At 44.1% G+C, this 14809-nt stretch overlaps 2 protein-coding genes and 1 pseudogene across 3 annotated transcripts in view; 2 read left to right on the top strand and 1 right to left on the bottom strand.

The window, feature by feature from the left end:
• Positions 1-8133, top strand: part of OSBPL3 (oxysterol binding protein like 3) — a 191771-nt gene extending 183638 nt beyond the window's left edge. For both annotated transcript variants that reach the window (XM_004418908.3, XM_004418910.3), the window contains one exon: positions 4109-8133. In XM_004418908.3, coding sequence (XP_004418965.1) covers positions 4109-4205 — 97 coding nt within the window. In that variant the 3' untranslated portion in view covers positions 4206-8133. The remainder of the gene's footprint in view (positions 1-4108) is intronic.
• Positions 1-14809, top strand: part of GSDME (gasdermin E) — a 119078-nt gene that overhangs the window by 1970 nt on the left and 102299 nt on the right. The gene's annotated exons all lie outside the window — the stretch shown is intronic.
• Positions 11131-11866, bottom strand: LOC147918213 (endogenous retrovirus group V member 1 Env polyprotein-like; annotated as a pseudogene).

The raw sequence follows: 14809 nt of genomic DNA, 5'->3' as shown, positions 1-14809 counted from the left end.
GATCAATGGAATAGAATCGAAAGCCTAGAAATAAACCCACACATCTATGGACAGCTAATCTTTGACAAAGGAGCCAAGAACAAACAATGGAGAAAAGAAAGTCTCTTCAACAAATGGTGTTGGGAAAACTGGATAGCCACATGCAAAAAAATGGAAGTAGACCCTTACCTTACACCATATACAAAAATTAACTCCAAATGGATTAAAGACTTGAATGTAAGACCTGAAACTATGAAACTTCTAGAAGAAAACATAGGCAGTACGCTCTTCGACATCAGTCTTACCAACATATTTTCAAGCACCATGTCTGACCAGGCAAGAGAAACAATAGAAAAAATAAACAAATGGAACTACATCAAACTAAAAAGCTTCTGCACAGCAAAGGAAACCATCAACAAAACGAAAAGACAACCTAACAATTGGGAGAAGATATTTGCAAACCATACATCTGATAAGGGCTTAATCTCCAAAATATATAAAGAACTGATGCATCTCAACAACAAAAAAACTAACAACCCAATTTAAAAAATGGGCAAAAGACCTGAACAGACATTTCTCCAAAGAAGATATACAGATGGCCAACAGACACATGAAAAGATGTTCAAAATCATTAACTATCAGGGAAATGCAAATCAAAACTACAATGAGATACCACCTCACGCCCGTCTGAATAGGTATAATTAACAAGACAGGAAACAACATGTGTTGGAGAGGATGTGGAGAGAAGGGAACTCTCATACACTGCTGGTGGGAGTGCAAACTGGTGCAGCCACTATGGAAAACAGTATAGAGATTCCTCAAAAAATCAACGATAGAACTACCATATGATCCAGCTATTCCACTGCTGGGTATTTATCCAAAGAACTTGAAAACACAAGTGCGTAAAGATACATGCACCCCTGTGTTCGTTGCAGCGTTATTCACAATAGCCAAGACTTGGAAGCAACCTAAGTGCCCATCAAGGGATAAATGGATAAAGAAGATGTGGTATATATACACAATGGAATACTACTCAGCCATAAGAAACGATGAAATCCAGCCATTTGTGACAACATGGATGGACATTGAGGGTATTATGCAAAGTGAAATAAATCAGAGGGGGAAGGTCAAATATGATTTCCTTCATTAAGTAGTAGATAATAACAACAATAAACAAACACAAATAGAGACAGACATTGGATTTGTGGTTACCAGAGGGGAAGTGGAGAGGGAGGAGGGTGAAAGGAATAATTCGGCACATGTGTGTGGTGATGGGTTGTAATTAGTATTTGGGTGGTGAACATGATGTAATCTATGCAGAAATAGAAGTATAATGATGTACAACTGAAATTTATACAATGTTATAAACCAATGTTACTGCAATAAACAAAAAATAAAAAAAAAAAATTGTGGGTAAACCAACTGTCTCAAGAGCTAGGTAAGGAGATTCACCAAATTGATCTGATGTGAAAGCATCAAAAATGAATTCACAGGGCTGGCCTGGGGCGTAGCAATTAAGTTCATGTGCTCTGCTTTGGCGGCCTGGGGTTCGCAGGCTCGGATCTCGGGTGCGGACCTACACATCACTTATCAAGCCATGCTCTGACATGCGTCCCACATATAAAGTAGAGGAAGAGGGGCACGGATGTTAGCCAAGGGCCAGTCTTCCACAGCAAAAAGAGGAGGATTGACAACAGATGTTAGCTCAGGGCTAATCTTCCTCACCAAAAAAAAAAAAATTTAATTCACAAAGTCTGTGGAGCTCTGTGGGAAAAAAATTAACATTTAAATGAAAAATATAAAATGTTATCTAGGCTATCATTGCAACCATCTAAGAATTACGTCCGGAATGGAAAAGGACTGAACACAACTAGCCAGGTGGCCATGACTCTTTTTCCTTTTGATTCTCTATCAAATATTGGAGTATTGGATCTGGCAAATAAAAAGTTGGAGAAAAGGCAAAAGTTCTTTTCAGCAGTAGCAGTCCTGTCAAAGAGATGATAAAAAGGAATGTGAGAACCGGGATGTTTCCATTAATATTCGCTGAAGAACAACGAAAACATCACCGGGAATTCCAAGTGGAAACTACAGCTTCGGCAGGATCAAGCCTCTGTTTCGTAGTCAAGTATCTGATGTGCAGATTGGTTCGTTTTATAATTTTATTTATTTATTCATTTTTCCCCCAAAGCCCCAGTAGATAGTTGTATGTCATAGCTGCACATCCTTCTAGTTGCTGCATGTGGGACGTGGCCTCAGCATGGCTGGACAAGCAGTGCGTCGGTGCGCGCCCAGGATCTGAACCCGGGCCCCCAGCAGCGGAGCGCGCGCACTTCACCGCTAAGCCACGGGGCCGGCCCTGGTTCGTTTTAAACACATCCCTTTATTAGAATAAGGAAACAAAAATCTGTGTTCCCGAGAGTGTGGAAAAAAAAGACCCTCTCCGCTTTTGCTTCTAAAACATATGATGGTATCAGTCAAAATTACAAATCTACATACTCTGACCCAGCAGTACTACTTACAGGAATTTTTAATGTAACTATACCACACACATACAAAATAACATATTATTATATGTTTTTTTTATTATTATAAACATACGTTTATAATAGCTAGAGATTGAAAACAACCTCCTAAATGCCTACCAGCAGGGTACCTGTTACATTGTGGTCCATTCCATGTGGTCCATGGAATATTATGCAACTGTTTAAAAAAAATGAGGACTCCCTTATCACCAGTCACCAAACTTTTCCTTTAAAGGGCAAATGGTAAATATTGTTAGCTTTGCAGGCCGTAAGCTCTCAGTAGTGATTACTCAACCCCACTGTGCAATGTGAAAGCAGCCCTAGACAACACTTAAAATAATGGGCGTAGGGCTGGCCCGGTGGCATAGCGGTTCAGTGCACGCGCTCCACTTTGGCATCCCAGGGTTCACGTGTTCGGATCCCACGTGCGGACTGATGGCACCACTTATCAAGCCGTGCTGTGGCAGCATCCCATATAAAAAGTAGAGGAAGATGGGCATGGATGTTAGCCCAGAGCCAATCTTCCTCAGCAAAAAGAGGAGAATTGGCATCAGATGTTAGCTCAGGGCTGATCTTCCTCAAAAAAAAACAATAATAATAATGGGCATGATTGTGTTCCATTAAAACAGTATCACTAAGATAGGCGGAAGGCTGGATTTGTCCCTTGGGCTGTAGTTTGCTGACCTTAATATGACAATGGAAAGTGATCTCCAATATATATTGTTATGTCAAAGCTCAAGAGGTGGGCCGGCCCCGTGGCTTAGCGGTTAAGTGCACGCGCTCCACTGCTGGCGGCCCGGGGTTCGGATCCCGGGTTCACAGCGATGTGCCACTTCTCCGGCCATGCTGAGGCCGCGTCCCACATACAGCAACTAGAAGAATGTGCAACTATGACATACAACTATCTACTGGGGCTTTGGGGGGAAAAAATAAAAAATAAATTAAAAAAAAAAAAAAACAAGAGGTAGGACACCATACAGAGCTACTGTTGTGGGAAAAAATGGGAGGGGTGGAGTGTGTGTGTGCACACAGGCTCACACATGCGTGAAATTTCTCTGAAAGAATGAAGCTGACAAGATCATTGCCTCTGAGGAGAAGGACTGGGAGGCTAGGAGATGGAAGCAGGAAGAAAAGTTTTAGCTGTCTACCCTTTTGTACCTTTTGAACTTTGATCTCTGTAATATATTATCTATTCAAAGAATAGTGAACCAAGGCTGTTCTCTCCAGGCTCTTATGGCTTCCTTTTGTTTTTACCGTTATCAGTTGTTATAAACGACAATAGTTGATTTGTAGCTTTTACATAGTCATACTCAAGGTGGTGGCGATCATCCCAGCTGTGTTTTATATACGACAAACTCTTCCCTTACCCAGGCTTTTCTTAGAAGCACCATTTTTCACAGCCTCTGAGTCTGAGAAGTCAAAGTCAGAAGCAACAAAATGGTGTCCAGGCTTCCAGTTCCCTCACAGTTCCAGAACTGGACTATCAGGGACATTGCATGCATATGAGAATGATAGCCTGGGGGTGAGGAGAGGAAAGGAGGGAAAAGGGGAGAGAGAATATGACAATATCATCAAGAGTCTTCAAGAAATTCTTTCATCTTTCACAGGAAGTCCAACCATGACTCTTGGGTGAGCAATGGCACCTATTTGGAACTTAGGAAAGATCCTGGTTTTTCCAAACTGGACCATCCTGTCTTGTGGTGAAAAAGCAAAGGATACATCTTTGTCCTTCTCCGTGTTTGCTTTCTGAAGCCACAAATCTGTGTCTGTATATTTAAAAGATATTATCTAGAATGATCACTTGTGCTTAGCTTAGCATTATATTTAAGTACATATTTTCTTCAGTAGGTTTCTTTACAGTTTCAAATGTTATAATGGTTGTTTATATGAATGTAGAACACCTTGATATTTCTTTTTATATATAAACTATTTAATAAAAATGAAAGACTGAATGTTATTGTATGGGTTAAAAAAGAAGCTTTAACACTAATTTTCCAAAGGTTAGGAAAATTCAAATTAAATTTATGCCTTATAAAATTATGTTGGAGAAAAAAAATCCATCTTTCCCAGGTGCATTAAGAAATGAGAATATCCAGGGTTACTCACCCATGCGTAAGCTACCCAAGTTTAATTTGGTAGCACAGATATTTTTTTGCCTCAGACAGCTCTTGAATTGCTCCTACAGAATAATTCTGCTGGTGCTGGCGTCTGAAGAATATTTGCATTTGCATTTTGGTGATTGGGAGGATGGTATAAGATCATTGGGATGTCTGTTTTTATGTAAGATGGATATGGCACCTTCTTGAAGAGGAAGCATTTGAGTTCATCCTTCCCTATAGTTTTATTGCCTCGTGTGCAAAATTGTACCCTGTTACTCAGAGAAATTGTTGTTAATCTGAGAAATCCCCATTAAGTAAATGTTATAATGACATCCCAGAGACGCAGTCGGAAATTTCTCCATAGTGAGAAGTGAATCCTTGACAAGAAACCATTTTCTGTTTCCTACTCCACCCCTAGCTTCCTCCCTCTCTGCCCAGTTTGACCACATCTCTGTTGAGTAGGGAATGTCCCAGTTTACTGTAAAACATCCAGCACATTCCACACAGCAGTTTGACTTCCTAAAAGTTTAGCAAAATAACTGATTGTTTTAAATAACTCAACATGTTTTCTTAAATAATGTCTTGGTATTTTCTACCTCTTGATAAGCACTGTATTTTAGATCGTGTATAAAAAGTTTGACCATCTGCCTTATAGACAAATGTAGAGAATTGATGTTCTTCCTTTGTGTTGTGTTCTGTTAAAGGTTTAGATGTCTTATCCCTTTCCTACACTTTCTTCTTACTCATATCACGCTTTTATGAGTTTTGCAGCAGTCTTGAATAGTACAGATTATGACTACCAAATGGGGAAACTTTGTCTTTTTAAATGTATTGTTTCAAAGTACAATAATAGAATTTGTGCAGTCGTTGAATTGTGTTATCAAAGCAGTTCCAACTTCTGCCCAGATTACATTAAAACCAAAGCCTAACTTTTAAACCTTTCGCTCTAATGTTCATAACAATCCTATGGAATATCAAGTATAACGGCTTGGTAAAAAGATTTCTCTGGAAAACATTTTTAGATATTTAAACAATTTCAGAATGCTCTGAATGAAAAGTAGAATAAATAACAGAAGAAAAGAATGCGTGATTTTTCAGTGTCACACCAAATAACTAGTTGGACAGTATTGCATTTTCAAAATGGAGAGTTATTTTAAGTGGATCAGTAGCCTTTTGGAATCTGCAAGTGACTAGCATTTTAAAACAATAAAGGCTCATAGAATATTACATTCATTCATTCCATTTTATCAAGACATCAAGATGAACACAATGTGAATATCATTTCCATTTCTAAGCAGTTAAATGACACAATCAAATTCTTTGGTATATGCTCTGTTCTTTTCTTTTCAGGCCTGCATCTAAATTCTGCTTACAGATGGGAAGAAGCAGGCTGTAGATTTAAGGGTACTCAAGAGAAAAACAAATCTAGTTCTCACAGTGTGAAGGTAAATGCAGAATTTTGGTAATATTGACTATTAAAATAGGCCTGCTCCAGAGGCTAGCTCAAAAAAGAAAAAAAACAACAATAAAAACAAAACTTGTAGCCTGAATGGATGTAGCTTTGTCATGCAGGATTTGGAAATTCTTTGTCTCAGTGCTGTTATTTCAGTTGATCCTATGCTTTATTTTAGGATCACCAGGCTAAATGGACCAAATATCACCTTTGTAGGCATCTTATTTAAAATGGGAGTGGGGATGAATTAGAATATGATACAGAATTGTATGCAAATTTTAAAATCTACTATTCAGTACCAGCATCTATAAAGGGCTTTTCTGAAATTTAAACAGCTTGGTGTCACATCCTGATATTATAATCTTAAAACTACCTTGAGGGGGAAATGGCTTTTTTTCCCCTTCAGTCCCTATTTTCAAAAGCACCTTCCCACCTAATTTGTAGCTCAAGGGCATTTTATAATTTTAAGATGAAGAAAACAGAAATATGACATTGTTTGGAAAGAATTGAGGTAGAATTTAATTTTCTGAACTTTGAATCTCCTGATTGAATAATACCAATCACTGTACCATTTGAGATACATGTTTTAACCTCTATTTTATTCCCAATTATTCCATCCCAAATTGATGGTGAGATACATAGATATTCTTGGAAACGGGACTTTGTGCAGCCAGCCACACTGCGCTTCAGGTGGGCCACTTGCCAGTATTGACCACCCCAAGCTGTAGGAGATCCGTTCGTAAAGGAGCCAACAGTCTCCAGTGTAGCTGGGCAGCAGATCGCTTCCCTACCCAGGCCCCAAAGCAGAGGTTGATGTTTCCCTGCGTCAAATGAAATAAGCAAAGTCTCAGTGCAGCTTCTCTGTGCAGTTCACCTCTCAGAAGCCAGGCTGGTTCTGCTACTAATTAAACAGTTCCCTTTAAGACAATAGTCCAGTTACCGTTCAAGTCCCCAGAATGCCCAAATAGCCCCCACAGTCTCCATGTGCTTCCTGTGGGTCTCTCTGCAAGAAAAAAATATGCAAACCAATTATTTTTAATGTTTACTTCATTTGGGTTGCTGCCTTTCTCATATTCTACTTTCAGTTACTTCCAATAAGTCCTTTGCTTGGGCTTTGAGTACTGTCCTTCATCTGTATTTTCCAGATTCATGATGAGCGTTTTCTCCTACTATTTTTTTTTTTCTTTTGGTGAGGAAGATCAGCCCTGAGCTAACATCCAATGCCAATCCTCTTTTTGCTGAGGAAGATTGGCCCTAGGCTAACATCCATGCCCCTCTTCCTCTACTTTATATGGGACGCCGCCACAGCACGGCTTGACAAGCGATGCATCGGTGCGCACCCGGGATCCGAACCTGCAAACCCCGGGCCACCACTTACTTAACCGCTGCGTCACCGGGCCGGCCCCTATTCTACTAACAATGTCAACCCTAAAAGAAAAATAATGAAGTTTTTATTTGGCTGTTGAATCTTTTTGTAGGCCTACGACATATACTACAAGTTATATTATGCCTTCCAGCTATCGTAGAATGTCCTCAGATCGTTTAGTTATGAGTAGGAGCAATAAGAAATTGTTATTATGATCTTAGGAATAATAGTTCCAATATATTGGCATAATTTATTTGAATGGCTTTAATTTTGATATTAACGTCAGCATAAATCTATTTTTGCTACCAAATGATAGCTATTTTCATGTGCTCAATTTTCCTCTGCATTGTATTAATCTGTTACTCGGTGTTAGTGTTTATTGTTCTGTGTTGGAAATACGTATCACATAAGTATCGCATATCATGGCTGTCTAAATGCAGATCATTTTTGGAGACTTTGGTTTTGGGGAATGCAATGATAAAAAGTTGCTAATTTATTTTATTTGTGGTGATTTTCTCTTCCTCTGTTACCTTCAGAGGATACTATTTTTTTTTTAATGGATATTTGTAAATCTTCCATCTAACTGTTTATAAGATTATTTTCTGTCTAAATTCCACCCTTCCACCCTTCACCCTATGCCTCCCCAAAAAGCTCTAATTTGTTTATCCCCCTCATATAACTAGTTGACTGCGAATAAATAACATGGAAAAAGGCCACCTTTGTCTTTGTTTTTCCAGGTTAATGGGTGTATGTGGCTGCTGGAAGGGGACAGAGCAAGACTCTTGCCTAGGCTCTTTTGAGGAAGAAACACACCAGCTTACCTAAAATGAAGGGGTTTGGAAATCAGAATATCCTGGGACATAAGGAAACTTGGAAGCCATAAAGTTGCCATACTTTTGGTCCCAACATTTCCAAGGTGTCCTACAAATGTAGGACCCTCAGCTCTTAGGACAGGGGACCGGAGGCAGCTGGAGCCCCAGGAGCCCCTAGAAGCCCCCTCTCTTTACCCTAGCATGCTATGGAAATAGCGTTATTTTTCTGTTACATCCTACCATGAAAAAGGAAAATGCTGACTACTCTCACCAATTTAATGGCTCTTAGGAATGACTGACTTATGTCCTCCCATACCTAAGTGGTATCCTTTGCAACTCCAGGAACACTCTTACTCTTCACTAAAGTTCCATTTGTTTCGGTTGATATGTTTGTGGTGTTACACAAGACATTGGATTGCAGAGGTGGACACATAAAGTCGCCTCTCTGCATCCCTGAAAACACTAAAGAGACAACCAAAAGCATTGCATGAACCTTGATTGGATCCTGACTTAAAAGAAAAACAAGCTATAAAAGACACTGAAATTTGCATCTAAACAATGAAATTATTGCTAATTTTCATATATTATGATATTGCCTGTTGATCCGAATCAAATCTGCCATCAAAGGAGGATCATTTTCCAGCATTATTCAAAATAATATAAACACTAAAGGAAATTTTAAAAGGCAACCTCAGAATAATTTAACATCTTGGCCATTATTGGAATAGGTGTTAAAGCATCCTAAGGTGTCGATTTTGAGGAGGCAATGACTTGGAGGTATAAGTTCCAGGCCATTAGTTTACAAACCTAGTCATATTATTTTTTAGTCGTACCAATGGAATACCTGCATTAACATCATTAATGTCCATCAGTGACCAGCAAATCAGGACATCACTGTCCTGGTTGATGCCAGTCAAGGGTTCCTTAGTAGGGACTAATTAGTTGGGGTTCCTGCAGGAAATAGAATCCAACTCTGATCATTCACAGACTTGAATGAAGGGGCTGCTTGCTGGGCTGTTAGCAGGTTGAAGGCACTTCAGCAACAACTGAAAGTTGTCACTGCCCCTGCAGTAGCAGGACCTCTGAAGGAGGGAAGGGCTATCAGGAGCTATGGTGGAGGGACGGACGTTCGGCCTCTGCCAGAAAGCCCAGACCATCGTAAGGAAGAACCGTCCCAACCCCTGTGTCCTCTGGCCTCCATTCTCCCTAGTGGCTGAACCTAAGTGAGCACGGGAGTCCCCACCCCATAGAGCTCAGCCCCTGGGGCATGGGGAGGGCCGGGCAAACAGAAAAACAAGCACCGGGACCTGATAGTCACAGAAATAGTTGGTGTCTGAGCTTTCAGAGGAATTTTCAGTAAGTAAATAGGCTTAAGAGCCCATTCTTTTTTGGAGAGGATAGAATTTGCTAAATTATTCTGGCTCCCAGTCATTTTACCAAGGATGAATTATGATTAACTGTGCTTTTAAAAACTCTCTGCTTCTCCGTGATATTATTTTTGTTGTTGTAACATTTTTAACGAGCTAAGGGCAGCCTCTCCTCTTTATTAAATGCCATAATTTAAACAGATATCACACTGGGAAAGATATATCAACTTGTTACCGAAACCAAAGTGGGTTCGCCTCCTGGCGAGTTAAATCAGACTCCACCAGAAGTAGTTGTTTCACAGAGTAAGGTATGTTAGCAGCAAAAAGGAGACCATGCAGAATCATTTCCAAAGTCATGGTGTCACATGGTGTCAGATCGGTGTGGTGAAGTCCCAGGTTCTTGGTCCACAGACACAGAAGGATTTGAGAGCAGATACACAGCAGAAGTTTTGACAGAGGAGGATTTATTAGCAAAGCAAAAGTACACCCCCAAGGGGAGGGGCGGGCAGGCTCGAGGTGAGTAACTGCCCCAAAGTTGTGGTGGTCAGTGGCTTTGGAAAGTCAGGTATTGGGGGCGGGGGAGGGTCTTGGAAGGTAGACCAATGGGGGCATTGTCTCCACCCTCACTTCGGGAGGGGGAGATTTTTTCCTTACATAGACATCTCCGGAACTGTCATGGCGGTGATCCCCTGCAAGGGGGCTCAAAAGCGCAATGCAATTGAGGGTATAGTGAGGCTTGGGGCTACTCCGGTCAGGGTCAGGGGAGTGCTGCATGTCCAGAGAGCCGCTGCCTGGTAATTAGGACGCTGCACCGGGTGGAGTGACCTTGCTCCCAGCTCATACCTAGCTTCCTGCCTCATTCCCCCCTCAAGAGGTCTCGAGGGCTGGCCCTGTGGCTTAGCGGTTAAGTGCCTACGCTCCGCTGCTGGCGGCCCGGGTTCGGATCCGGGCGCGCACCTACGCACCGCTTCTCTGGCCATGCTGAGGCTGCGTCCCACATACAGCAACTAGAAGGACGTGCAACTATGCAACTATGACATACAACTATCTGCTGGGGCTTTGGGGAGAAAAAGGAGGAGGATTGGCAATAGATGTTAGCTCAGAGCCAGTCTTCCTCAGCAAAAAAATGAGGAGGATTAGCATGGATGTTAGCTCAGGGCTGATCTTCCTCACAAAAAAAAAAAAAAAAAGAGGTCTTGAGACCCTGAAATCCTTCAGGGGAGTGGGACATGGAGCCTCTTCTTTAGCTACTTCCTGCTGAAAGGGGGCGACGTGCCAGGGTCTCGAGTATCGTCTTCCTCTCTGTCTGGGAGCAGGGTGGACCTAGAATTGGGTATCCACCATAGATGGGGCTCTCTCCTGGATATCCTGATGGAATCTTGGGGCAGCTGCATCCAGGGGCAAATAGAGGTCTCCTGGAGAGGCATGTTGTTAGAGAGAGGTGTATTTGACCATAGAGAATGTCGTTGGCTGAACGAGCATTTGGAACTTTATGGCCTCTATGCAGGCAGAAATAAACCTAGTTAGGACACTTAAAAGACAAGGTCCAAAGATAAGTGGAGTAGAATGCAAACTAATGGTCCTATGAGAGGGAGAAACCAGGTGAGAGATGGAAGCACCCCTGATTGCTGACCATATCTGATTGAGGTCTGGTCCCTGACTATAGCGATGGAGCCAGGATCCCTCTTCGTAGATTGCTCTGATGTTGCTCTCAGCCTGTCCCGAGTTATTGACGTAAGTGCAGCAGGTTTTGTTAATCACTGCACAGACGCCTCCCTGCTCAGCAAGGAGGTAATCTAATGCCTATCTATTATCCTATCTATTATCCATGACAACATTTGCTAAGGAGTCTAGGGAAGTCTGGATGTTTTGTAGGGTTTGTCCTGTCTTTATAACCAGGTTTTCAAAGGCCTGTGTGAGATTTCTTATAGTTGACTCATGGTATATAAACCCACCCCAGGGAGTTTCCAAACCCAGGGCAGCTCCAGCTCCTGTCAGAAGTAGTCCAATTGCTCGTCTGGGTCTGGGTTTAGTATTGTTGTGGATAGTTATACCCAGTCTCCGAGGACTTAGCCGGCCCAAGGTGCACTGTCCCCTGAATTGGGTGTTATCTATGCAGGGGTATGCCAGCACTTGAACCGGGAGCTGGAAAGTAGGGGTGGGGCTGTTGGCATGGGGCAACGTGTTTTAACAGGGGCCACAGAGGAACAGATATCCGGGAGGAGCACAAGCCTGGCGCAGGGTCGAGGAATCAAACCAAGTACTCATGGCAAATGCCCAAAGAGGGGTGCCCTGACATCAGGGGGAGAGAAGTCCTCCCATGTAACCTGGGTTTAGGGGCTAAGGTGAAGCCGCCCGCGAGGCCTTTCCCGTCACATAGTAGACTCGCCACTGATCTGGGAAGCTTCCCTGCCACATGGTACATCTGTTCTGGGGCGGCTTATGTTGGTTTCCATTGTTACATACATGGGAGGTAGGACACCAATGGGTGGTATTTGGTTGGCAGAGCTTAGAGGTGTTGAAGTTTAGTGGAAAGATAGTGGGGCGGGTGGCGGACGCCATAGAGATTGAAGGTGAGATTGTAGCAACAACTTGACCCCTGGCAGGTATAGCAAGGAGATGAAGTGTTTTGGCAGAGGAGCTGAAGGGCTGCACTTTTGGATGAGTAATTGTATCAGGGGTAAGGTCAGTACATGTGAAGTTTTGGGATGTTTCCTTGAACCACACAGCTAGCGGGGGTGGATTGGCAATGCCCGAGCTCAGGTTAAGTGTTAGATTAGACCCAAAGGGAGCGAGTAGGGGTCCTGGTCCCCCAACCTGTGGGTGTGGGTGACAGATCCAGCAGTTGGAAAGGCCACCCCCTGAGGCAATGATTCTGGAGAAGTTTACAAGTGAGTTTTCTTCCCATAAACCCCCAGCAATGGGAGCCAGAACCAGTAGAATTATTAGGAGCTTCATCTTGTCAGGGGTATGTCTAAATAGCCAGACTAAAGCATCCAGTTACAGAGGTGCCAGGGAAAGTGCAGGAAGAGATGCGGTTCAGAGCGGCCCAGGTGCAGTCCCAAGGAGGGACCTCGCTAGGGAGGTTTGGTCCCGGGTTACTGGCAGCAGAAATGTAGGAAGAGTCCTACTGAGAGCATGAGAAGAATACCCAAGAGGAAGAGGCCCCCAATTAGTAGGTCTCGCATAGAATACTTCTCTGGTAGGTGGTTTCTTGGTGAAGAGCAGTTTGAGTCCAAGTCAGTTGGTTCACAGCGGTAAGAGGTGGAGTTGCGATCTGCTGTGTGAGAGTCTGGGGAGAGTTCCGGTTGGCCCTCTGGAGGGAGAGGTTTGATTCTGGACAGGTGGACCCAACTGGGGATTGCTTGAAGTTTAACTGCGGTGAGGGTCACCAGCAACACCTGGTATGGGCCCTTCCACCTTGGCTGGAGCTGTTCCGCAGGGGAGCCCTCCCTCCAAGTTTTGAGAAGTACCCAATGCCCAGGAAGTACCTGAGGGGTGTCTGGGGTTGGGTGGGATCCAGGGAGCACCTGGTTTCCATACTGAGTGACAGCCTTTTGTAGGTCACCTAGGCTGATGATGTGTGTGAGGACCAACTGGGTTTACTCATCAAACCAGAGGTCTGTCCATAAGAAAGGCCTGCCGTAGATCATCTCGAAGGCGCTCAGCCGGAGCTTTGTTTTGGGAGCCATCCGGACGCTCAAGAGGGCAACAGGGAGGAGGGAGAGCCAGGATTCTGAGGTTTCTGAGCACAGTTTGCCTAAGGTCCTTTTGAGGGTCTGATTAGGCCTTTCGACCTTACCCGAAGACTGAGGTCTCCAAGCCGCATGGAAATGGTATTCTATGCCCAGAGCAGCCGCCATCTATCGGGTAATTTGGGCAGTGAGAGTGGGGCCGTTGTCACTTTGGAGGGTCTTGGGTAGGCCAGATCAGGGAACGATCTCCTTGACGAGTACCTTGCTGACCTCTGATGCCCTCTCTGTTCAGGTGGGGAAGGCCTCCACCCAACCCGTGAAGGTATCTATTAGCACTAGGAGGTATTTGAAGCCTTGGCAGGGAGGAAGCTGGGTAAAGTCTAGTTGCTGGTCTTCCCCTGGGTAGGTTCCCCGACGTTGTATAGGCTGAAGCAAGGGTGGTGGTTTAAGATGTCCTCCTGGGTTATACATGTGACACAGTGTACACGCCTGAGTTACTTCCCTGGCTGTCTGGGGAATCCCATCTCCCAAGTAAACGCCTTGAGCCAAGATGAGGAGGGAGTCCCTCCCTAAATGGGAAGAATCATGTAAACCCTTGAGGAGTTTCCATTGTAGGCTTCCCAGGAGACAGAGTCTTCCTGCCTTTTCCCACCATCCCTCAGGACCGAGTTGGAATCCCTCATGGTGGCCTTTTGGGCTTCCTGGGGTGTGTATTGAGGCTTGGGGAGTCAGGTGGCCCCGGGGAAATAAGGCTGCCTGAGTAGCTGGAATCCGGGAGGTGGCTTGTTTGGCGGCCTGATCTGCACACCGGTTGCCCCGAGTAATCTCCAAGTTGTCTTGTTGGTGTCCACGGTGGTGGATGATGGCTACTTCGCCGGGTAGCTGCACTGCCTCTAAGAGGTCTAGAATCTGTGGGGCATGTTTTATCTCTGAGCCCTGGGTTGTGAGAAGGCCTCCTTCCTTCCAAATGGCTGCATGGCTGTGGATTGCAAGGAAAGCATACTTAGAGTCCGTGTAGATGTGGAGGCAGATCCCGGTCCCCAACTGGAGGGCATGAGTCAAAGCAATGAGCTCTGCCTTCTGGGCCAAGGTGCCTGGTGGGAGAGCCTCGGCTTCTCTCACGCTGTCTAGAGTGACTAGCGCATATCCGGCCCTTCGTGACCTTTGCTCTACAGAACTGCTCCTGTCTGTAAAGAATTCCACATCCGGGTCCTTTTGGGGGGTGTCCTTAAGGTCCAGCCTGCTAGAGAAGGCCTGTCCGAGGACCTCTTCACAGGAGTGGGAAAGGTCTCCTCCATTAGGGCTGGGCAGGAGGGTGGCGGGGTGAAGCGTAGAACAAGTCTTCAGGGTTACTCTGGGGTTTCTAGGAGCATAGCCTGGTAACAGAGTAACCTGCCCCGGTTAACCATTTGTGTGCTTGGGCTGATGATAACTGATTGAGCTGGTGGAGGGTTAGGACTTCGAGGGTGCGGCCCAGAGTGAGTTTCTTTGCTTCGCCCACCAGTACAGCTGTGGC

Source organism: Ceratotherium simum, chromosome 1 (genome assembly GCF_057802395.1).
Source record: "Ceratotherium simum simum isolate JZ-2026a chromosome 1, ASM5780239v1, whole genome shotgun sequence".
Taxonomy (NCBI): domain Eukaryota; kingdom Metazoa; phylum Chordata; class Mammalia; order Perissodactyla; family Rhinocerotidae; genus Ceratotherium; species Ceratotherium simum.
This window is presented reverse-complemented; position numbering and strand designations above follow the sequence as displayed.